General features: G+C 37.0%; 1 protein-coding gene across 5 annotated transcripts in view; it reads left to right on the top strand.

The window, feature by feature from the left end:
- The window catches only part of MDFIC (MyoD family inhibitor domain containing), a 266,306-nt gene that overhangs the window by 73,368 nt on the left and 166,811 nt on the right, over positions 1 to 26,127 (top strand). For 2 of the 5 annotated variants that reach the window (XM_053553697.1, XM_053553698.1), the window contains exon 5: positions 10,896 to 14,605. The exons of the other annotated variants lie outside the window; for them this stretch is intronic. In XM_053553697.1, the coding sequence (XP_053409672.1) occupies positions 10,896 to 11,143 (248 nt within the window). In that variant the 3' untranslated portion in view covers positions 11,144 to 14,605. Of the gene's footprint in view, positions 1 to 10,895; positions 14,606 to 26,127 lie in introns of those variants that run through there. 5 annotated transcript variants of the gene reach the window in all.

Consider the following 26,127-nt stretch of genomic DNA (forward strand, 5'->3'; position numbering starts at 1 on the left):
TTGAACAATAAAAATAGAAATTAATCAAATAAAACATGGAGACGATGTATCTTGGTGATGAGAAAAGTCTTTGGAATCACATAGACCTAGACCTTCCCATACCAGCTTTGTACCTCAGACCATTTATATAAACTTTTTGAATCTCTGTTTCCTGATCCATAAAGTGGCCCAAATGGCCACCTCTGGAGATTCTCTGTCATACAGAGAGAAGACCTGTGAGGCACTTTCCCTGTTAGGGCTGCTGATCATCTTTGAACCTCCAGCCCCGGGGGTTTATCTGAATCAGCAGTCCCCACACTGCCTTGTCATCACATCTTTATTTACCTCTACACTTTGTGTTCCTGACGTGTGTCTCTCCAGTTCAGTCAGGGTAGCCAAATGCTCCTGAAGTTTTGTTGAATGAGCATTTAACCAAGGAGGCCTTTCTCTGGGTTCCTCTGGTGGCCAGGATTGAGCACTATATTTATCCTTTTTTTTGAACTTCCTATAAACTTGGCACTTCTGTGGCTAATACCATGTGACTCCTGTCTTCTATGGACCAGAGCACACAGTTTATCCTTTGGCCATTGCCTATTGTTTGTATGAGGCCGACTTTCTGGGCCCACATTCAGTCTCTGCAGCAAGGCAGGCAGGGTCCTGCACAGCATGGCCATCTGCTCCTAGGGCTTAGCCAACTGGTCAGTCACCTTGTATTTGGCATTGGTTAACTTTCCATTGTGCCTTGGATATTGCATTAAACTCGTTCATGGCCGAACACAAGTCTCTGAGCTAGACTGTAAAATCTACTGGTAGTTATAGATAGTTATATCTCTCGAGAATTTTAATGCTTGCGAAGAACTTGGAGCTCATTTTCCCCTTCATTGTGTGCCTGTCAACACTGAGTGAAATGACTCGTTCAAGATTACTCAGCCAGTTAGTGAACAAGCTCAGACTAGAAAGTTTTAATTTTCCGGTATCCCAGTCCTCATAAACAGGCTAATACTTGGACGTGCCTACTCTTGACAATGGAAGGGTGATTATTAACTGAAACACCTTTGTTTTTGTATGCCAAGTATATTGCTAACAGCCTCCTTCAGACCAAACATACAAATAGCGCTAACAACCACACTTGGAGCCATTTATTTTTGTAGTTCAGGCTGAATGGTGAGTAGGTAATGAGCGATGATTCAGAAAAAACTCAGTTGGGGGGTGGCCTGGATGACGTGCGGAGGATTTGGAAGCATCTCAGTGAGAGGGTTTTTATTTTTATCTTCTTTTCCACAATTTAAGGTACTACACAGAGCTGAAACTTTTTTTGGGCAGGTTTATCTGCTTTTGTCAATTTTGGGGTATACTTGCAAACAACAAGTTCATAGATTTTTTCTTTTCTTTCTTTTGGCTCCAGAATTGTTTGTCCACTAAATTAAGGTGGAGATATTTATACCTTATAATTTCAGTGTCCTGTTTATCTGAGGCTTGTGATAATGCCTTGAAAAAAACAAATGGTATTAATAGATGACATGGGTGGAGAGGGAGGAATGTTGCAAAGAGCAACAATGCCATCATTGATTCACAAATTAATTCCATAAATAATAGGATTTACCTCCTGTGCACTTCTTTGAAGCGTGCTTTGGTGGCTCATTCACTGTAACGTGTCACTCTGCTTGTTTCTCTTCATCTAGCCTGGTGTGCCTGTTGGACCGCTGTGCCTCTTTGGTTGAGGCCTGTCTCTTCTGTCGGGGCTGGGGAGCACATCCCGGGCCTCTCTAAGTGAGGCTCCTGCTGCCTGTGTGAGGCTTGTACGTCCTGCTGGGGTTGCCGCCCCTGCCTCTGAGGGCGCCTGCCGGAGCAGGCACTGCTGGGGACCTCTCAGCCCCGTAGATTGCAGAGGTGCCCTTTGGACTCTTGCTAGGCCACTGTGGGGCAAGTGCCTGGGGAATTGTTGTGCAGGCTCTGGGTCCTGTGAGTACTGTCAGCCTTCTCTGAGTCTGTTTGTGTCCTCTCGGGCTACAGTGAAGGCTTCATGTCACTGGTGACCTGGCCGACTTTGTGCATCTCTGTAATAAGCTCATGTCAGTGGCTAAGAGCATCGCATATGGCCAGGGTGTTAATCATCATCACCATTGTATCCCTTTACATAGTCACCAAGTGGGTCCATTGTGCTTTAAAAAAACCAACTAAAACAAAAAACAAAACCGATTCCTTTTCATAATATGCCTTGTACAATGTTTAAACCAAGGACAAATAAGAAGGGTTGATGTTTAAATATACGAACTGTGAAATAAACACAGTTGGGAAAATGAAGTTGGAAAGAAATACTCAGTTAAGCATTTGGGAAAGATTTTTTCGATCATTTTTATACAAATATGCATTTTTATTAAAACTGGAGGTTTCCTTTTGTATATTGCACCCTAACCATAAATGGTATTGCTACCAACCTGAGTAGGCTTTTGAACATTGGCCCTTTCTAGGAAAGTGCTTTTAAGGTCTAAAGTAGATTTTATTATTCAAAAATTATATTCAACCTTGTTATTATTTTAACTTGTGTTAGAGATATTTCAGCTGCCCAACTTAAAATAGTGGGCATTAAATAGGTTCAAGTAAATTGTAAAGTATAGTCTTACTCTGTTTTTGCTTTCTAACTTCTGGAGATAATAAATGGATAATAATTGAAATGTGGAAAAAATAAGTTATTATTTCTAAATTTTCTGCTGTAGCCAACCACAAGGTTACTAATTCTTTCTGGAAAGATTTTTGCTTTGCTCTTCTACAAATTCTGTCTCTTAGGGTTGCCTTTTTCATTCTTTTTTACTTTTCAAGTGTTTCAATATGATCAGAGCCCTTTACAAATCTCCTTAGGTTAAAATAGAATAGCCCTATTTTGATGTGGTATTGAGAGGGAACATAGGTAGTTGGAGAGGTGTGGGTTTTCAGAATAAATATCCTGCCGTCTTCGTCATTGCTATCACAGTAATAATATTTAGTAAGCACTTGTTTAATCTTTTACTGAGCACTTTATATGCATTATCTTTATGTTGCCAGCTATTCATTTATAATCTTAAAATGTAGAAATACAGTAAAACAAATATAAGTATTATTTGCACCATTGATGTAATTTAGCCTTTCTTTTCCTCCTCTGTGTTCACATAATAACTTGGTGCATAAAACATTTTAAATAAACACCTTTAATAACTAATCTTTTACTCTTCTTCAGATTTCCTTATTTAAGCTTTTGGGAATCATAGAGTCCTCTGGTATGTATTTTACTTTTCTAGACTTTGTAAAATGCATCTCTCTAGAAAAAACTACTTGGACCAGTGCCTGAGTTAAGTCATGACCAGCCATTACCAGATCGAATATTTAATGAATATTTAGACTATTTAATGAATCAACCACAGATCAGGCAACGGGATAAATGAATAAGAGAAAAAAATCTGCGCTATCCACTTGCTGTAATTTAAAATACAAAAGTATCTCCTATAGGACAGGGATGGATTCTAGGATTTGGATAGGTGGTAGGAAAATTATGGAGGAGTCCCTTTGTGGGGCGTTGGAAGAAAGTGATGTTTTTTACCAAGGTTATTTTGACTTTCTTGAGAGGAAAGGTAATAGTAAAGATCATTGTTCAATTTCCCAAAGTGTGGTTTTCTTTGTCTTGCCGTGGAAAAATGCAGCTCTTTTCAAACTTTCTTTTCACCTCCTGACCCGTCTCACTTGGTTCCCCACTAGGAAAATGTTGACTGTGCTCTGGCTGAGATGCACAGCCTCTCGGGACAGCCCTGTGCCAGAGGGCTCTGTGTAGGAGGCGCACTTCAGGCCAGTTTATTCAGGCAGCAGGTCATTATAGGGCTGTTGGCCAGAAACGCTGTGTGTCCTTTGTCTCCAACACTGAGGCTACTTGGAGCTGAGCTACTGTGCAGTGTTAGTAAATATTTCCCACCCACCCCCACCCCCCACCCCCCACCCCCCACACACACACACTGGAGAAGCAGAATTCTCCAGAGATGTCTGTCTCGTCTCTCACAGCTGGGTCTTCACAGAGGCTGATACTCTCTCAGCTATCTGGGCTGTGATTCAGGATAACCACAGCCCACTTCTAGCTTGCCTTGTGATTTATATTGAGCAAGAACAGTTGTGGTAAAGCAGGATCTGGGAAGAGGACTGCCTTCACCCAGTCAGGTGTTGTGATACCACCACTGGGCAGAGGGAGTCCTACCAGCTAAAGAATGGGGAGCAACTGTGGGTGCTCTGTAAGCTTTGATAGTAAAAGTGCAGAGTCGGGTTTGATCTCAGAGCAGTCTCCTAAATTACTAATTACATGTTACTGACTGCTCTCCTTCTGATCTGCAGTTGCTTTTTGGCATATTGTCATCTTGTGAAACACTAGGGTACCTGTTTCTCAGTATATTGTCTACGTGATGGGGGCCTGATTAAGAATGTGTTTTTGAGCATTTTATTTCATAGGAAACTTTATTAGAGATCAGTCAAGATAACACACGTACATCTGCCTTCTCTTAAAAGTGGGTTGTGGGTTATTCTCAGAATTCTCTGCTGTCTTTTCCTGTACTCACTTTAGCTGTTTGGTATCTTTGTTCCAAGAAATTCAGAGCACCTGCCATACCACATCTTAAAACAAGGAAACTAAAGAAATGCAAGAGGCTCCTTTAAAGCACAGCTGAGTTTACTATACAAATAGTTTCTTGATGACTCAGTTTGTTTCCTTCCCTTTAGCAAACGGCCTTCCATATATTCCCCAGCATATTTTTGGCTACTTACTGATCAGGTAAATCACTTTGGCTAATTTCATTATACTTGTAAACTGAATAGTTTTTACAAAAAATCTTCAGTCTCATTTTAAACAGAATAAAAGTTGCTTAAGTCAGTGTCAGACATTTTTACTAGTCATCCAAGATGCTGTTTAAGTTGGTTCCAGTTGTTAACCGTAAGGGCATTGAGGAGCTAGAAGCTTTCTAGATATGCCAGCAGCATGGGCATAACAAGGGTGACTTTCCACGGAACTCAGGAGATTTTGTTTGGGGTGTGTCTGCAGTAATTCATAATAGATTTGTTTTGTTTTGTTTTGTTTTGGCTTATACATCAAATGTTCTAAAGATTTCCTTTTGTGCTTTCTTTTTGGCCACTTGGCTGCTGGTAGGCTCCTTTGGTTTCCTAAATTTAAGGTAGTTGTCAGTCTTGCCCTGCGTTCTCCTCTGAGCACACTGAATTGTGCAATTCTTGCTTGGCCCAGTTTTGGACAGGCATCTTTCCCAGAACCCAGTTGGCTTCTCAAAGGTTAAACACTTTTGGCAAAAACTGCAGATAATGATCTACCAAATAAAATCATAAAAACTGAAAACCTCAAGAACAGGAAAAAAGAATTATTTCTGACTATGAACCACATGGATACAGAGGACCCATATTTTTAAAAGTTCATTTCTCTTTTCAAGCCATCTTGAGTTTGATAATTCTTATAATCTTCTTTGCTTCAAATAGAACCACCATCTTGAAGTCTTTTATGACTCCTGAGTCCCCTTGGCAATTGTGGGGGTAGATACTACGACAACGATTTCTTCCTGGCTTATTTTGCACCTTTCATTGCCCTGACTCACAATCACACTACTCTTTATAAAATACAACTTAAAAAAAAGAAAAAAACTTTTTTTGGCAAGGATTAGAAATTAGATTATTTAATTCATTTAATGGAATTTAAAGATCCTTCTTCTTGGTTTCTTGTGTTATTTTTTGTCATCATTTCTAATATTTTGTACTTTTTAAGTATATACAGTCAATGTGTTTCTGGTGGATGTTTGTTTAGACACAGGTAGTTTAATATCTCTATAATCTTTAAAACACATTTGTGCTTGTGGCTTCTTTAGGGACCTGTTAATAGGCTTGGTTTTTCAGAGTTGCCACAGTACTTTTCTAGCTAATTACAGAGGACCTCTGTTTTAAGATGTCTCCATTTTTTATAAATTTTAAAATTTACTTAAAGAGCTTAATCTTTCGAGGTCTCTGTCATTGCTCTGAGTTTTACTGCTGGAGTTCCTAGATAATATTTATATAGTATGGGCCATAACTCTTATGTTGTAGATTTACAGATTTATTTCTTTGATGGAGACACCTCACCCCTTTTCAGGCTGCCTACCTCTCCAGTCTGTTTTATCAGTGTGACTAGCAATTTATTAATTCACCAACTCAGTGATGATTTTGCTTTTACATGTTGAAAGGTACCATTTACTATCAACTTTCATTAAAACTGATATTCAGAATAATTTTTGGAAAAGAAGAGGAATCTGAATCAAGACTAAGACAGATGAATGAAACAAATCCTCAGAAAGTTTGGATTTATAACTGGTCTTCCCCCAAGGAAGATTATTCAAGTGTTGGGAATGACCCAGTCGTGTAGCAACATAGCCACATGCTGGATTGAGCACGGGCACAGGGGTGAGCGGCCGGGCTCTGATCCTGGCTCTGCTATACATACCACCTCAGTGACCTGGGAAAAATGTCCTAAATTTTGTAAGCTATTGTCTGCATTGGTAAAATGGGGATAAGTCTTACTTCTTAAGACTATTATTGCTATTAAATACATTGATATTTGTAAAGAGCTTAAAATTTAGTTTAGCATAAGGTAAGATTCTTAATTTTTTTAATGAAAGAGTGATGTAAACATTTTCTAAGATAACACGTTTCTTCATTTTGAAAATAGCAAATAAATACTGTTCCTGCATTAATGCTAGATTTCCCATTCTAGTAAAGCAACCACTCATAACTATTAGTTATAGAAGCCTGATTATATGGAAGAAGATAGATTAGAAAGAGTATTTGATTAACTTAGAGGTAAGAACTATTAATTTTTTTTCTTTGTCTACTAAAAGTGAAATGACATTTTAATAGACTTACATTAGTTTGTTCATCTGGTTTACTAAAAGTAGGCATTGAAAGAGATTCATTTATTGGCTTGGAACTTTTAATTTCTTATTTCTTGAAGAGATACTGATTTTCAAATGAATATCTCCTGTCAGCAACAATGAATTATTTAGTTAAGAATGTCACTTCCATCTCTCTCCATCCTGAGGACTGTTGATTTCATACCAGTCACATTCAGTGTCTCCCTTCTCATTGCTTATTGGCTTCTTTCCGTATACAGACATGACTAGACTTTCTTGTTTTGAGTCAGACATTACAACTTTTTATTTAATTCTTCTAGCAGACCTTGTTCATGCCTCCTCTTCTCCCTTTCACTTAATTAGCGTATCAGAGTAGTCTGTCTGCCGCTTAACCTCATCAACCACGTCATCTCACGTCTCCAGCTAGCTACAACATTTGAATTTTCCTTCATTCTCTCCAACTCTCTGGGTTGAAAAGTTAACTTTTCTCCCATATGTTAGTTTATTTTCATTAAGAAAAATCACATGCCGCGAAAAACTATCTACAAATCAATAATAAAAAGGAGGTAACTCAGTAGAAAAATAAAGGAAAGACATGAACACATGGAGTACACATTTCAAAGAAAAGGAAACATGAATGGCCAATGAACTCTTAAAACATGTTCAAAGTAAAAAGAAAATGAAAATAAAACCACCACAGGATGCCATTTCACACTCAGCTGCCTTGCACATATTACAATCTCACAATTTCATAGATTGGTGAGACTGTGGAGCAGCGAGCATTCTCATACTTGGGTGGTACAAGTAAATTTGGAGGGATAACTTTGGGAGCAGATTTGGTATTACCCAGTAATTCTAACGGTGTGCCACCACGTGAGCTAACAATTCTACTGCTAGTTATGTAGCTTGTGTGCTCAGGAGACTTGGCACAGAATTACTTCAAACAGCTGTGGTTTGAACGGCAAAAACACTAAAATATCCATGCAAACAAACAGACAAAATATCCATACAAGGTAAAATGGATAAATGGTATATTAAATCAGTGGAATACTACATAGTATACACCTGGAAAATGAGTAAATGACAGCTACACAAATTAATACGTGTTAATCTCAAACATGTCACATTGAGCAAAACATGTTGCTCACAGGAACTCACACAGTATGGCTTCCATTCTGTGGATATATTATATAGGGATGTTTACTTAGGCACTGTTGTAGAAAATACAATGAAAAGGAAAGGAAAGAGGCACTCAATATTTAAGGCAGTGATTACCTCTCTGGGAAGGAAGATGTACTCAGGAAAGGATCAAAGGAACCTTCTAAGAGTGGAAGGGATAAACATTCTTTCTCCTTGATAATGATAGATGCATGACATATGGATGATGTCTGATGAATTTTATGACTAGTACATAAAGAATCTACATGCTCGATAACTACCCTTAGGTTTTTAACAACACTTGGTTAAATGTTCTTCAATATCAAATGAAATCTTGAAACAGGCATTCCACAGTAGCAGAGAAAGTTAAGATCTCAATGAAGTATTAGGAATTAGTTGATATAGGTATTCATTTCAAGGTACCTTGAATGAAACTGGCTTCTTGCCAATTAAATGCTATTTTCTTAATAATAATAAGCTAGCTCTTTATAACATTTCGTCTATTTTCTAAACCATGATGATGATATAACACTGAAAAATCTCAACAAAAGAGACGTGTAAGACAGATACTGGTATTGATTAAAGTACAGAAAGAAAATTGATAGAGAGAAACCATGTATACTCCCTAGAACCCTAGAACATTATAAGATCATATATTTGAATTCATGTAGGTCAATTTCAGAGTTCTCCTGAAATGACTGAATAAGCAAAAATCACATTAGGGAAAGAGGTAGAAGCCTGGAGGATCTTATAACTCTGTGATTTGTTTTCACATTGCCGTATGAACTATTACATGTGGGGTAGGTTTGCACTAAGAAGAAAGAAATATGGTATGTTCTTGAGACTGTAATTCTACAAACAGTTCTGACGTTGCCCTTCTGAGTTCTTCTCTGCCTCCCTTTCACCGTCTGCCATGTAGAGAATGTGACTTTGTATTTCTACATTTCTTCCTTGTATATTCCGAAGTCTCTGCAAATCTAGAGACTGCAAAGAAATGGAGGGTGGGGTGTTCTAGGAGATGGGGAGTTCATGACAGGATGGTTAGGGATAGACGTGTACAGTAGAGAGACTTCCTTAGCTACTTGGTTTTTGCTTTTCTTACCTGAAGCATTTGTAGCAGAGGAATTTGCAGCAGAAGAGTTCTGCTTTCACATCTACATGCAGTTTTTAGGCATTAGAGGCAGAGAACCATTCTGTTTTATTGTAACAGGGCTGCCAAGCAAAATTTTGAGGGTTTTTTTTTTCCATCTTTGATTTTCACATGATTTGCTGGCTCTCTATCTAAAGAACCCAATTTTAATGCCAAATACACAAATACAATGGGGATGTAACAGTGGGATTAGGGTGGAGGTTGCTGTGTCTTATTGTTGTTGTAGGAAGTAGAATCTCTTATCAAAATTTGCATTGTACAAATATATAAAACACACACACACAAGGTAACCCAGAAATAATTCTTGTAAAAATTCATCCCTATTTCTGATATTGTACAAATGTCTTATAACATTGGTCTCAAATGATTTTATTAGTTAAAGCCCACCAGAAATAGAAATGTCATGCCATTGTTCCTCCCAGTGACCTCAGAATTTTAAAGGAAAGAACATTAAAAGAATGTTCTAAACATCATACTAAGCATGTTAATACTAAACATGTTAAATGATAATTTGTTTGATTTCTCATGTTTTTCGGTTTATGAAGTTTGTAAACATTGTTGTCTAGAGATGCATTATTGGAGATGTTTTGGGAGATAACAGAGGTGTACTTTGCCACCAAAGGAAGTGGGAAAGCAATGTTACCATGTCATTATTCACGTTTGTTAAAGTGTACATCCCTTTGTTAAAAATAGGCAGAAGAATTATTCCAAAAACAGTGGTTGGACCCAACAAGAAAGTCTCACTCTTTTATTTGAACTCTTGTGAATAAAAAAAAAAGAAAGAAAAGACAATTGAAACGATGAAATTGAGTCAGTCATATATTGTAGAACCTCTGCAAATTGACCATCCAAAAACAAGAACTGGTGAACATAATGGAGGTGGTTGACATAAGGAACTAGGCCTACTGTACAGATCCATACATGTGGTACAAGTCTGGTCTATGAAAGTTCGGTCAACTTAAGAAGGCGGCCAATGTAGTGGAGGTTATATTGTATATTCACCCCAGTTTAATAGATTCTGTTAAATTATTAGATAATTATAGATTAGATTCTATTAATAATTAGATTCTATTCTATATCTATTATAGTTAGATTCTATTAATTATTCTGAATTAATTATTCAATGATACACCAAATATTTCACATTTAATTTTTTCTTTACACTTTTACAGCAAGTTGGCAGAGCAGTTGAAGAAAAGTTCTGCTTCCGAAGGACTTTAATAAATATCGTGGAATTGTTTTAGCCCAGTGTTATTGAGAGTAATAGTATATAGGGAAGATGGGTAAGAGGCAAGTGGTACCTACCCTGTTTCCCCGAAAATAAGACAGTGTCTTATTTTAAGGAGTGCTCCCAAAGATGCGCTAGGTCTTATTTTCAGGGGATGTCTTATCTTTCCCGTAAGTACGTCTTATTTTCGAAGGATGTCTTATTTTCGGGAAAACAGGGTAGGACTGAGGCCACTGCACATGGTGTGAGAGTGATAATCTAACACAGGTGCACACCCTATGACTTCCTCTCCAAAGGCAGCATCTAGTTTAAAAACCACACATCTAGAATTTAACTTAAGTACTTTTTTAAGCTTCTGACTCATAAAAGACTTCATTTGGATTATGCGTTATTCAAATTATTTTCATCAATTATTATTCAGTCCATTGATGGCATATATTTTGTGTTCTTTCTTTTTCCTTACTATCTGATCTCACAACTGATAATGAAGATTGTTGCGTCCACTGTATCCTGGCGTGCTTATTCTGTGAATTCCTGACCCTCTGCAATATTGTCCTGGGACAAGCTTCGTGTGGCATCTGCACCTCGGAAGCCTGCTGCTGTTGCTGTGGGGATGAAATGGGGGATGACTGTAACTGCCCTTGCGACATGGACTGTGGCATCATGGATGCCTGTTGTGAATCATCAGACTGTTTGGAAATCTGTATGGAATGCTGTGGAATCTGTTTTCCTTCATAAATATTTATCTTTTGTGTCAAAACTGGAGAGTGTTTTAAACTTTTTCTTTTAAGGGGGAAGAAAAGCACATGGTAAGATTCTCATAGAGCAATGCAGTATTTGCACTGTTAACTTGTTATGGTTTCTTCTCCTTGGTAGGTAGTAGAGCTTTTTTTTTTTTAATTTCGGAATATTACAGGGGTACAAAAGTTTGGTTACATGAATTGCTTTTGTACAGTTTGAGTCAAAGTTGTAAGTGTGCTCCTCACCCAGATGGTGTGTATTATACCTGTTCAGTGTGAATTGACCCTCCCCACCTGCTTGCTTAGCATTGAGTTTCACTACCAGACGTGCACATGGGTGTTGATCCTACTAAGACAGCGGTTCTCAACCTGTGGGTCGCGACCCCTTTGCAACAATGAAAACACATCGCGGCATTAGGTAGGTTGAGAATCACTGTACATTTAAAAAGCTAAAGAAACCAAATTTTACATATTAAACCATGTAGATTTGGTTAAAGAAAATAGGGTTTCGGGATTACCTAAGTAACAATCACGTAAGTGATTAACTTGTTATTGCTTATTCCTTGTTAAGTGATCTCTAAAAGCCTATTTTCTTTAACCAAATCTACATGGTTTAATATGTGAAATTTTAACTACTTTAGCTTTTTAAACTTCTTAGTAGGTTATAATAACTTAGGGGCATTTTGACCCCACCCCCTTATTAACTGTCTCCTCTTTTTGACTGATTCTGTTTCTTCTAATCATTTTAGGAGCCCCTTGCTTCAAATATATTATTCTCATTGGCTATTTAAATGAGACAGTTTATTTTTGAATGTTTTTCTATTGATGGTTAAAAGTAATTATTCTTTACTTTATAGTACACTTTGCGAGACATACCCGCACAATATTTGGGCCCCCAGAGTTGATCTCTACACTCCCTTCAATAGCTTCTTCACTAATTCAACCCACATTGAGTGCCTACTAGGCAGACGTTCTCACCCAGACCGTGGAGCTGGACACCATTCCTCTCCTGTCCACAGAAACATGCAGTTTACCAGGGGGAAGAGACCTGTGAAGAATGAACATAACATAAGGCACGCTAAAGTGAGCATTACAAGCAAGATCAACTCGAAGGCCTGTAGGAATACACAGAAAACAGCTACTAGAAGACTTAGGAAGGCTTCAAAGTGGATGTGACATTGGAGGAAGCTTCTTAGAATGGGTGATTCATATGAGTTATTTAGATTTAGGATAAAGTTTTAGATGGACAACCTGAATTGTTTGTGCCTTTAACCAGTTAAAAGAAAAATGTCTTGAGTACACTTTTTTTTTTTTTTTTTTAGTGGCAGGAATACTGCTGTTTTTAAGTGCCACAATTTAAATTCACTAAAAATATGCATTTTTGGTGCATCTTACAAGGGTATATGTGAAACTTAGTAAATGTGGAATGTAAATGTCTTAGCACAATAACTAAGAAAATGCCAGGAAGGCTATGTTAACCATTGTGATGAAAATATGTCAAACGGTCTATGAAGCTAGTGTATGATGCCCCATGATCATGTCTATGTACACAGCTATGATTTAATAAAAAAAAGAAAGAAAAAATATGCATTTTATCACACATAATTTAAATGTGATAATTTTTGATGAAAAATAATGCCTTATTAAAATGGCTATTTTTTTATGAGAAAGACTGAAAACTTTTGATAAATTGCATTTAATTTAGGAGACTTTCTTAATATTAAAATCCCAGCAATTCTGATTTGGATTTATTCTAAGGATTTCTTTTATTTTGAGAGAGGAGTATTGTTTGTTTGGTTTGCTTCTTACCCAATGTTATGTTTTATACACATGGTTAATCTTAAAAGCAAACCATTTCTTCTAGACATCCATCCACCAGTGTTACCAAATTTTAGTATTATAATTTTCTGTTAAATTAAACTAATATGGCAGCTTATAAAGATCCTTAACTATAAAGAAAGAAGTCAATTACAAGACTGATTATGTAGTTACAGAGACTGGAAACTGCGGCTGAGAAGAAAGGGAGCATGAATTTTCATATAACGTGCTCTCCTACCTAGTTTGACCTCTCCAAAATTGTAGTTTGGGTTCATTTACTACAAAGAGTGCCCCCCAAAATGTAGACACATTTTAAGAGGGGAGAAAACTGTACTAAAATCGTAATACTCAAGTCACGTTGGACTTCTGCAATTACAAGACGTGCTCAAATGTGACTTATATTCATCTTTTGTTATTGGTACATTTTGAGCATCACAATTTCGATACTTTTTTCCCCCTTTCTTAAAATGTGTATACATTTCTTACCATCCTCTTTATACTTTGGGTAAATAATTATTTTCAGCCGAATATCAAATTGATAATAACAATAAAAGCATGTATTTTAGGAAGCCTTTAGCAAGCCTCAACTTTTAAGAGAGATGTTTAACCAGAAGCATGAGAACATTATCTTTGGTTTTTCCTTTGAAATTAAGCCAAATTTCTAGTTTTACCATTACTTAAAGGGCTTAAGAAAGAAAAAAAGGTTAAAAAAAACTCTTGAATCTCTCTTTTAGTGCTATTTACACACACTTACAAAGCCTTTAACTTACTAGATTAAAATTGAATTCTGGTAAACAACTGTCTTCCTTTCCTCCTGTAAGAAATTTCTTAATTTGTTACATCAAATAAAAGGAGATCTTTGTATTATTTGACAGTAATCAGAATCTGAATATTTGCATGTACCCCAAATTAACTAATGCTTATATATTAGAATGTAAGATATCTTCCATGTATGAACACATTAAGCCTCCTAATGACCTGGAATTGTTAGAATATTTAACTTTTTTATCCTAAGTTTTTCAAGGAAGTGGTTTGTCTTAATATTTAAGTATATTCTTCTACTATTTGTGATGAAAATATAACACATTCGAAATAATTTCTTCATAACAGAGAACAAAACTTGATAACCAGATTTTCTTTTCATATTTATATTCATAGTACTTTTCCTCTATTGTCTACTCCAGGTTGTCACTATAAAGCATCTTGTATTGTTTTAAAAAGAAAAGGAAAAGAAAAAGTAAGCAAATGTGAAAAAGAGTTTCAATATATTTTAAGATTTCTATATGTAAAATGTTTTGTTGAATTATATGGCCATAATGACTAAATGCTATAATTTACAGTTATAGATTTAGTCTCCTTTTAAATGTGGAAAGTTAATCTTAAATATTTCTAAACTGGACCTGTATTATTCTGAATATATTATTTTGAAATTAAAAAAATACTTCTGTATCTTTATTGTGCTTTAGCATACTTTAATATCTAATTGATAAATCTATTTATATTTGAGTATATTCAACAATAAAAAGAACCCAAGGGTTCTTTTTCTTCCCTGCTACATTTTTTTCTGAAGATTTCCTGGTCTCCTTATGTAAAGCTCATGACTCATGCCCATAAATGAACAGTGAATGATACGGATCAGTTTATGGTGCAAATCATCATTGACGTCTGGCTTAAAAGCATAATGCTCTTTAAAAAATTTACAGTGTATCAAAATATAAACTTTAAATATTTTTTAACAAATTGATTTCATTTATTTAATTTGGAATTACAGTTCGGTTTATAAAAATTCAGGTAATTTTTTATATATGCTGAGATTGAACACCAAGATAAAATACTCAAGGATCTTTGAAATTGGATATTAGCTTTAATGAATTTCACACAAAAGTAAATTATTAAAACTATTTCCATTGAGGGATTTTAGTGGCACCCGTTTTGTAAATGTTTTTCATTTCATATTTAACTGTAATAATAACATATGACTTTATTTAGGAAAAGGCTTTTTATTTAGAGAAGTAATTTTATTTTTGTATTCTTACAGTGTATTAAATGTATCCATTTTCCACACCTGAATAGTCAGTTTATCTGAGCAGTTTGAGGAGTAACCAAGGCAACCTTATGTAATAACTTTCCATTCTTATTCTTACAAACTCTATCAGTGCCCTAGATTCCATTTCTTAAACGTCAAACGTCACTGCCTAACATAAATAAGACTCAAGCCCGGAGACTCTATGCCTTGACTTCTTGACTACTAGTTAAATGCTTAGATATACTCAACTACCTAATGAATAAGTTTATTTATTAATAAGATTATTTTTCAAATTATTTAAGACCCTTATGCCCCTTCCAATTACTTGTGATTTGTTAGCCTGTAGGATTGCTGCATCTAATCTGACAGGCAAGATAACATTTCATCAAATACTATAATACTCATTTTTCTTTTCCTTTTACACTAATGCAAGATAGCATATCATTTTAGTTTTAAACAATGGTTAATGTATTGAATAGGGTTTATTCCACACTTAACTATTTGTATTTTCAATCAAAGATTGGTTACGGTAAAAGAGCCCTTTCAGCCCTCATCTTCCTATGCCTCTATAGCCAATAAATTTACAGTAAGTGTTTTCTTTGTGCTTGGACTGGCACTAGAAACCTCAAGGAAGTCACATAAACCTCAGCATGTGTCCACCCAAAAGAAAACCGCTTGGCGTCTCTCATGAGAAAACAGTTCCAACACTGAGGCTACTAATATTTACTTACCTATTAAAGATTGCTTTTAGTGGTTTTGGTAGAAATGGAAGTTGTGGACAGGATATAACTTGTGTTGCAGCCCTAACAGGAAGGGTGAGTTTTGGAAAAATCTGTCATCGGTAACTACACCCACTATATATTTTTACATTGCAGAATTTTGAATGATCAGTGACTTCTCCCTTTTTAAAGGGCTGTGGCTCAAAACATTGTATGTCTGATCGAATTTTGATGAAGTTGGTAGGAAATCTGGAAGTGAAAAGGTTTGTAAACAAAGGCACAGCCACACTTCCCCTTTAAAGCAGGTTCTCCTGTGGGCAAGCAGAATGTGCCTCACCCCTTTCCTTCTCAGACTGAGACAATAGCATGATATTTTCCACTAGCCCCCTAATGAGTGCCCCTAAGCAGCCGGACATTAACATATATAGTTTCCTGCCTTTGGATTGAACAGTGGCCAATAGTTCCAGTTCCCTTGCTTATTTGTTTGTCCCTTATTTATGCCCTCAGTGCCTTACCACATTCCATTTAGTTCTCACTAAAATAGAGAATCATTCATTTAGTTGTGAGATAACTGTGAGGAAATCATTTTAGATAACCATTCTTTGACACAAGACCAAATGAGGTATAGATATATGTGCTAAAGACAAAGTATAGCTCTGAAATTAGAGGTTCACTTCCCGGGAGGTCTTTGTGTAAGGTTTACTTGCGAGTGTAATTATTAGGACAATGGTGCAAAGCAAATTCAAACAAATTCTAAGTTTAGCTTGAAAAATTTGAAAAGGTTCTTAAGTTCTGTCTGGTGCATAAAGGGGTAGAAGCAAAGGAATTATGTTCCAAAGCCAAGAAAGAGGGTGTACAAAAGCAACTGATCCACTTGACATAGTTCATAGCCTTTTGCAAAGGAATAAAAGCCTGTTGAGCAGGGAACCAAAAGATCTCATTATAGGATGAAGCCAAGCCATATTAAAGCTTGTGCACTAGTAACTATGTCTAAAAACAGCCTGCTGTTTTATATTGAACCAATACATTTCTTAACTTGGTAGGTCGCAGTGTAAAGAGGTACAGAGCCTGTCTGCTGGATGCTATGCCAATTACAGATGTGGTGGAGTGGTGTCAGACACCTACAAACAGTTAGGATCGCAAGCAATCTTAGAGTGAAACAAAGGAAATTTTAAAATGTCATCTCAAGACCTGGAAAGCACAGTTCATCATGTGCGTTTGACTATTAGAGACTTGAAATCACTTTTATTTTGTGGTTTAATATGGACGTCACATGAGTCCTCAATCAGAATGTACGATTCTTTCAAGGACATGAATAGCACCTAAGAGATAAGGAGAATATCTTTTAAAAGTAACAACTAGGATGACAGAACATCTCTGATCAGCTCCACGGAAAGTGCGTTTTATTGGTGTTGAGGTGAAGGAAGAGCGAAATAACCATGAATACGTATTATATTAGATTCTGTTAGATCATCAGAAAGAATAATTTGGTATGTTTACACAATTACATTTTGGTAAACTATTATGCCAGCTTAACTGTAATACATATTCTGGTAAAAGTACATTAAATCTCAATCCAAAAGCAATTTAGCAACTAAGGACATTATTTTTTTTTATCTAATTAATGAATAAAATTAAATTCCAATCACTGAAGAAAATGAAGCAATGGTGAGAATCAGAACTACAGATTAGTTAAAGCAAAGATATGCAATGCGTAACAGAATTAAAGCATTTCTTTTATTCAAACTCAGGGCTTAAAAAAGAACAAATCCATCATCTTGAAATTTGACTTGTAGCTTGACATTAAAAATAATATGAGTAGAATTTTCAGTGGGGTAAGCACAAAACTAGTTCAAGTTGTGTCACTCTCAATTACCATACTCAGGTGGTGTACCCATTAAAATTCCCACTTGTGGGTTCCGCTCACTATGCAAATGGGGTCATTACCTGGAGAATTTAATTGGTTATGACACTGAGAGTAGGACTTTTCCTTTCAAAATAAACCCACTTACACACATTTTAACTAGAAATTTCATTGTTAAATATACTTTGGATTGTTTTGCTCTATACATATTTACTAAAATTAGACTTCCCTTGCTTATTTCTTACAAATACCTCAAAATGGATCCAAATTACTTTGATATGGTTTCATTCATTTGTCTACAAGGCTAGTTAAAAATGAATTGTTTATAAGTCACATTTCTTATGAAAACATTATTTTAAGAAGTATTTCTAGCTTTCAAACCACCCACCAGGCGAATACATTTCTAGCAAAGGTTTTCAACATTTAATATAGTAATATTTTTCTCTTTTGTAATAGTTCATAATATTTAATATGAAAGACTTCTACTTTTTCCTTTTTTGCCACTTTAAAAAATATACAGTTAAAGAGTTAACTTACTTTCTTACATGTAATATTGCTAAAAGTCATGTCTATAATTTGCGACAGTGTTATATTCACTGACGGGACAGAGCCAGGGCATTAATTTGTTAGAGTCAGAAACGCAGATGATTCCACCATGAACCATAGGACTACTGAATTTAAAGTGAATAAACAACAAATTAGTATGAAAAGTGCAGGGCTCTTCACACCTACCATCTGTTTTCATTTATTGTGGTGACTTCAACTGGAAAAACCCAAATTTATGGCTCCCTAACAAGAATGGCCTGAATTCACAGCAAATGCTGAAAGTATGGTGTGATTTAGCGGGTTAATATTAAATTGAACATCCAGGAATTTAGTTCCTAGACAATGATTCTAACAGGATTTCCCAGAGTTAATTTCAAGTAGGAACAGGGTTTCTATAACAGGAAACTCTCAAGGAAACACTAACAGTTCCTTGAAAGAGAGAGGTTACTACAGTCTAAATTTTTGTTACCACATCAAGTCATACAAGCTAAGAGTGTACCTCTAGTGTCTCTGGACCTAAAGAGAATGTTTTTTCCTTTCATGTAAAAAGAATATTCTAAAATCAGAAAAAAAAAAAAAATACCAAGGATACCACATAGAGAAGAGGAAAAATTACAAATTCGTAACTGGGCCATTGAGCAGGATTTTTAACATCTGTAACTATGGGAAATTTCCCATAGAATATCAAATATGGATCCCAGTCTCTGACATTCATTTTTCTATGATATTTCTAATTGTGCCTGGAGGATAAGAAAGAGTTGGCGCATCCAATAAATATAATCATTTACATGCACAGAGCTCCCTTTGAAGTTAATAGGACCTATGGAAAGAGGAGTTATGCACCAGGAAAACGAAGTTCAACGTGAATCTAGTTCTTTCTTTTTAACATGCAATGGTATTGCCCGTGCATTTGGATTTTCTTACGGCTTATCTTTCTTTTGTATGTTATGTTTAAGTTGGAGTTGAGTGAAGTGCTCCATGTGTAGAGGAAAGATAGCCAAAGAGAGAGAATATGATGATTGGCAAGCAGGCGTCCAGGGACCAGCTTTGTGAGATAGCATCCAAAAGTGATAGGGCCTGACATTTGTAGAGCTTGTTTAATGTTTCAAAAAGAAACCATAGCCACTTTCTCATTTGATCTTCACAACACTATGATTCTTCAAGAGTATATGTTTTTGCTTCCATAATACAGAAGAAAAATCGAGGACACATTGCATATGTTTACTTCCTAAAGTATAGATGTTAGTTACTAATAGAGCTAGGAAACCTAAATCCTACATCTTTCCATTATGTCAGTACATTTCTTACAAAATCTCACATATTATTCAACATAATAAATAGACTCAATCACAAGTGCTCTGCCTGAAACGGATGGATTTGTGGTGACGTGTGTCCTGCCTGCCTTGTTTCTGGTCTCCTGTCTTTCCTCCCTGCCCAAGTAAATTGGCTTGGGCTCTAAGAGCAAAAAAAAAAAAACATAGTTACTGAGGTGCTTGCCTGTCATTACATATATTGACCCCAAAGGCAATGACCCCACACTACATTACATCCATGCCTTCTTATCGATGATGTCTGTCTTTGTCTTTTTTTTTTTTACGTTAGATGAGGAATCAAGAATTAGATGCTCTTCATAATAAAATGGTGTGTTGTTCATTCTCTATTTACCTCTTCAGCTCTGTCATCTGTCTCTGTCTTTTTATGTACCAGACTCCCTTGATTTCTGGTTTCTCATTGGCTTTGGCTGATGGAGGGCACTAACCAGAAGTTACAAGGTGGAAGGAGAGACAGGTGAAGGCTTTAACTCCCACCCTACCCTTGGCCTCCTGGCTCCAGACAGTGGTTTGACAGTGGCTCCGTTCTTGTACATTATGGGTCCTGATGCAGTGACTCCTCTCCTGTGACTACAGCTCTGTCCTTGTCCCCTTTCAGCGATGGGAAAGTAAGGGTTTCCTGTTTCCAGGTCCTGAGATTCCAAACTCCTTTATTGGTTTCCCTGTTGTTTTTTCTGCAGTTTCTTTTATTAAACTCCCATCAATGAAGCTCTTTAAGTGAGTCGTTCATTTCCGGCCAGTACTCTGTATAATGAGGATGTGAGGAAGAGTGAGTTTGTGTGTGTGCAAATTTGCATGTTGTCTGAATACAACTTAAGACTTGCAAAAATAATATTAAGTCCTGGTGCTTCTTGGTATGTTTGGGTCTCTTTTAACAGGGACGATTCAATATAATATTGCAGAACTACACTACATGCTCTAGAAATTTACTCAACAGTTTTGGTTTGATGATCACACATCCCCCATATTGATATTTGACACTTTAACAACCTAGCAGTGGGGGGAGGAAAGAAAAAAGTACCATTATCATGAGTGACACAAAGTTACAACCAAGCATACAAAGTTTTAGGATCCCTGGAGGTGTTGAGGTTTTCCTTCGTTTCCCAAACCTTGAAATGACTCAACATCATTATTAACATAAGTGGACCCACAGCAGAAATCCTAGCATAGAAATTATTAATCCATTCATAAATGGTCTATTTCGGTATTTTTGAAAATATAACTATAGGGGAGGAAGAGCAAGATGGTAGCCGAGTAACAGCTTCCTTGCATCTGAGCACCGTGAGTCTGGGGAGATAGGACTCCAGGCATCTCTGGCTGGTGGGATCTGCCTATCATCACCCCTGTGAGGATACAGGGAGTCAGCAAGAGACTTCTGGACCCCAAGAGGAGGACTAAAACAGTGGAAAAAACGGCAAGTGGTAGTGTGTGTTCAATCCGTCTAAACCCGCCCGCAACTGTAAGTTCAGTAGCAGCGAGACTGCAAACCAGAAAGGCCTTACCTGTGAACTGTTTTGGTGTCTTTGGACTTGGCACTCAGTTGAACTGCCTTGGGGAGATCCTGAGCGGGAGTGCAGAGAAATTTGGCTGTTGTCTAGGGCCCCAGTCTGAGCCTCTGAGCCAGACGGAGCTAATAGTGTTTGGCTGTGGGTCACAGGGAGCCATTGTGAGTGATCTGCCCAGGCAAGCTCCGCCCTCAGGGTCACAGAGCTAGAATCGGTTGGGAGCTGGTAACCCAGCGACCAAGTAGCCTAAGGGCGGGGTCTGAGCCGCCTTGCAGCCCTAATCCTCAGGGGCAGAGTGAGACTGGTTTTGGCACACTGGGTAAGTGGATAGCCACTTCAGCAGTGATTCCAGCCACAAGCAATTTCCTGGGAAAGCTTCTGCTCAGCAAGTTTACAAGTCCAAAGTGCCTTTTAAGTGGGCTGAAGAGAGATTTAGGGTGTCTACCTGCTGAGGTTTGAGAAATCAGCAGCCTCCAGTCGTATCAGAACTGTGATTAACATCTCATACCCCAGAAGACCACGTGTTGCCCAGACAATATTCAATAACCTATACATATTGCTTTGTTTTTGGTTGTGTTTTTTGTTTGTTTGTTTTTAGGGGGGGTTGGTTGTCTTTTTTGTTTATTTTGATGTTGTTGATGTTGTTTTGCTTTTTAATTTCAACCTTTTCAATACAGATCCTTTTTCTTTCTCAATTTTTCTAGTTTAATTATAATTTCCCATTGCTGCCTTTTTCAATAACTAGAACTTCATTTTTGCTAGTGTTTCCACTGCTATTATTTGGTTTTTCACCCAATTTTATCCCGTAAAGTTTTCTGTTTGCTTGTTTTGGTTTGATTTATAGCATTTTTGTCTTTCCTCTCTACTTGGTGGTGGTGGGGTAATGTGTCTGATCAGGTTAGCAAAGAGCTGCTGACCTCAAGGGAACCACCCAACTGGGCACCCCCAGAAGGTGGTTTTTTTTTTAAGGTTGTATCAAAGTACCCTACTGTACACCTATATTGCTCTGTCTCCCTCTTTCTGTGCCTCTCTTCTTTTTGTCAATATTCCTTTTACCCACCCCCTCTCCTTTCTCTATTTTTCTTTTTTTTTCCTTATCACTCAGTCCTCCTTTCTTTCATCCCTTTTTTGCTCTTAAACCTTCTCACTCTTCTGGTCCTGTAACCCTTAGTCCACAGGCAGGAGAACTTAAAGAGCAAGAGGAAGTGAAAGAAAAATCAGGGCAAGGAAACAGATAAAAGAAATCACCCATGAGGAAGAATCAGCAGAAAACTCCAGGCAACATGAAGAACCAGTCCAGAACAACCCCGCCAAGGGACAATGAGGTAGCTACTGCAGAGGATTCCACCTATACAGAAATGTTAGGAATGACAGAAAGGGAATTTAGAATACACATGTTGAAAACAATGAAAGAAATGATGGAAACCATGAAGGAAACTGCTAATAAAGTGGAAAATAACCAAAAGGAAATCCAAAAACAGAATCAAATCAGAGATGAACGATATGAAGAATATAAAAAGGATATAGCAGAGCTGAAGGAAATGAAACAATCAATCAGGGAACTTAAAGATGCAATGGAAAGTATCAGCAACAGGTTAGACCATTCAGAAGAAAGAATTTCAGAGGTAGAAGACAAAGTTTTTGAGATAACTCAGATAGTAAAAGAGGCAGAAAAGAAGAGAGAGAAAGCAGAATGTTCACTGTCAGAATTATGGGACTTTATGAAGCGTTCAAACATACGAGTTATAGGAATTCCAGAAGGGGAAGAAGAATGCCCCAGAGGAATGGAAGCCATACTAGAGAATATTACAAAAGAAAATTTCCCAAATATCACCAAAGATTCTGACACACTGCTTTCAGAGGGATATCGGACCCCAGGTTGCCTCAACTCTAACCGAGCTTCTCCAAGACACATTGTGATGAACCTGTCCAAAGTCAAGACAAAAGAAAAGATTCTGCAAGCTGCCAGGAGTAAGCGCCAGTTGACCTACAGGGGCAAATCCATCAGATTGACCGCAGACTTCTCTAATGAAACTTTTCAAGCAAGAAGACAATGGTCATCTACCTTTAATCTACTTAAACAGAACAATTTCCAGCCCAGAATTCTGTACCCTGCTAAGCTAAGCTTCAAAATTGACGGAGAAATCAAATCATTTACGGATATACAAACATTGAGGAAATTCGCCACAACAAGACCAGCTCTACAAGAAATACTTCAACCTGTTCTGCACACTGACCACCACAATGGATCAGCAGCAAAGTAAGAACTCAGAAATTAAAGGACAGAACCAAACCTCCACACTGATGCAAAAGATAAAACTAAGCAATGGACTCTCACAAAATAAGACGAATAGAATACTACCACACTTATCAATTATCTCAATAAATGTTAATGGCTTGAATGCCCCACTGAAGAGACATAGATTGGTTGACTGGATTAAAAAACACAAGCCATCCATTTGCTGTCTGCAAGAAACACACCTGGCTTCAAAAGACAAATTAAAGCTCCGAGTCAAGGGTTGGAAGACAATTTTTCAGGCAAATGGAATGCAGAAGAAAAGAGGAGTTGCAATCTTATTTTCAGATATATGTGGATTTAAAGCAACTAAAGTCAAAAAAGACAAAGATGGCCACTTTATATTGGTCAAGGGAAAAATACAACAAGAAGACATTTCAATTCTAAATATCTATGCACCCAATTTAAATGCTCCCAGATTCTTGAAACAGACCTTACTCAGTCTGAGCAATATGATATCTGATAATACCATAATAACAGGGGACCTAAACACTCCTCTTACAGAGCTGGACAGATCCTCTAAACAGAAATTAAACAAGGATATAAGAGACTTAAATGAGACCCTAGAACAACTGTGCTTGATAGACGCATATAGAACACTCCACCCCAAAGATAAAGAATATACATTCTTCTCATCACCCCATGGAACATTCTCCAAAATTGATCATATCCTGGGACACAAAACAAATATCAACAGAATCAAAAGAATTGAAATTTTACCTTGTATCTTCTCAGACCATAAGGCACTAAAGGTGGAACTCAACTCTAACAAAAATGCTCGACCCCACCCAAAGGCATGGAAACTAAACAATCTTCTGTTGAATAACAGATGGGTGAAGGAAGAAATAAAACAGGAAATCATTAACTTCCTTGAGCATAACAACAATGAAGACACAAGCTACCAAAACCTGTGGGATACTGCAAAAGCAGTTTTGAGAGGAAAATTCATCGCTTTAGATACCTACATTCGAAAAACAGAAAGAGAGCACATCAACAATCTCACAAGAGATCTTATGGAATTGGAAAAAGAAGAATAATCTAAGCCTAAACTCAGTAGAAGAAAAGAAATATCCAAAATCAAATCAGAGATCAATGAAATTGAAAACAAAAGAATCATTCAGAAAATTAATGAAACAAGGAGTTGTTTTTTTGAAAAAATAAATAAAATAGATAAACCATTGGCCAGACTAACGAGGAATAGAAAAGTAAAATCTCTAGTAACCTCAATCAGAAATGATAAAGGGGAAATAACAACTGATCCCACAGAGATACAAGAGATCATCTCTGAATACTACCAGAAACTCTATGCCCAGAAATTTGACAATGTGAAAGAAATGGATCAATATTTGGAATCACACCCTCTCCCTAGACTCAGCCAGGAAGAAATAGAGCTCCTGAACAGACCAATTTCAAGCACTGAGATCAAAGAAACAATAAAAAATCTTCCAACCAAAAAATGCCCTGGTCCAGAAGGCTTCACTCCAGAATTCTATCAACCCTTCAAGGAAGAGCTTATTCCAGTACTGCAGAAATTATTCCAAAAAAATTGAGGAAGAAGGAATCTTCCCCAACACATTCTATGAAGCAAACATCACCCTGATACCAAAACCAGGAAAAGACCCAAACAAAAAGGAGAATTTCAGACCAATCTCACTCAGGAATATAGATGCAGAAATTCCCAACAAAATCCTAGCGAATAGATTACAGCTTATCATCAAAAAAGTCATTCATCATGATCAAGTAGGCTTCATCCCAGGGATGCAAGGCTGGTCTAACCTACGCAAGTCCATAAACATTATCCACCATATTAACAGAGGCAAAAATAAAGATCACATGATCCTCTCAATAGATGCAGAAAAAGCATTTGATAAAATCCAGCATCCTTTTCTAATTAGAACACTAAAGAGTATAGGCATAGGTGGCACATTTCTAAAACTGATTGAAGCTATCTATGACAAACCCACAGCCAATATTTTACTGAATGGAGTGAAACTGAAAGCTTTTCCTCTTAGAACTGGAACCAGACAAGGTTATTCTCTGTCACCTTTACTATTCAACATAGTGCTGGAAGTTCTAGCCAATACAATTAGGCAAGACAAGGAAATAAAGGGAATCCAAATGGGAGCAGAGGAGGTCAAACTCTCCCTCTTTGCTGACAACATGATCTTATACTTAGAGAACCCCAAAGACTCAACCACAAGACTCCTAGAAGTCATCAAAAAATACAGTAATGTTTCAGGATATAAAATCAATGTCCATAAGTCAGTAGCCTTTGTGTACACCAATAACAGTCAAGATGAGAAGCTAATTAAGGACACAACTCCCTTCACCATAGTTTCAAAGAAAATGAAATACCTAGGAATATACCTAACGAAGAAGGTGAAGGATCTCTATAAAGAAAACTATGAAATCCTCAGAAAGGAAATAGCAGAGGATATTAACAAATGGAAGAACATACCATGCTCATGGATGGGAAGAATCAACATTGTTAAAATGTCTATACTTCCCAAAGCAATCTACCTATTCAATGCCATTCCTATCAAAATGCCAACATCGTACTTTCAAGATTTGGAAAAAATGATTCTGCATTTTGTATGGAACCGGAAAAAACCCGGTATAGCTAAGGCAGTTCTTAGTAATAAAAATAAAGCTGGGGGCATCAGCATACCAGATCTTAGTCTGTACTGCAAAGCCATAGTGGTCAAGACAGCATGGTAGTGGCACAAAAACAGAGACACAGACACTTGGAATCGAATTGAAAACTCCAAGAAATGAAACTAACATCTTACAACCACCTAATCTTCGATAAACCAAACAAGAACATTCCTTGCGGGAAAGACTCCCTATTCAATAAATGGTGTTGGGAGAACTGGATGT

This window comes from Nycticebus coucang, chromosome 11 (assembly GCF_027406575.1).
Source record: "Nycticebus coucang isolate mNycCou1 chromosome 11, mNycCou1.pri, whole genome shotgun sequence".
NCBI classification, from domain to species: Eukaryota; Metazoa; Chordata; class Mammalia; order Primates; family Lorisidae; genus Nycticebus; species Nycticebus coucang.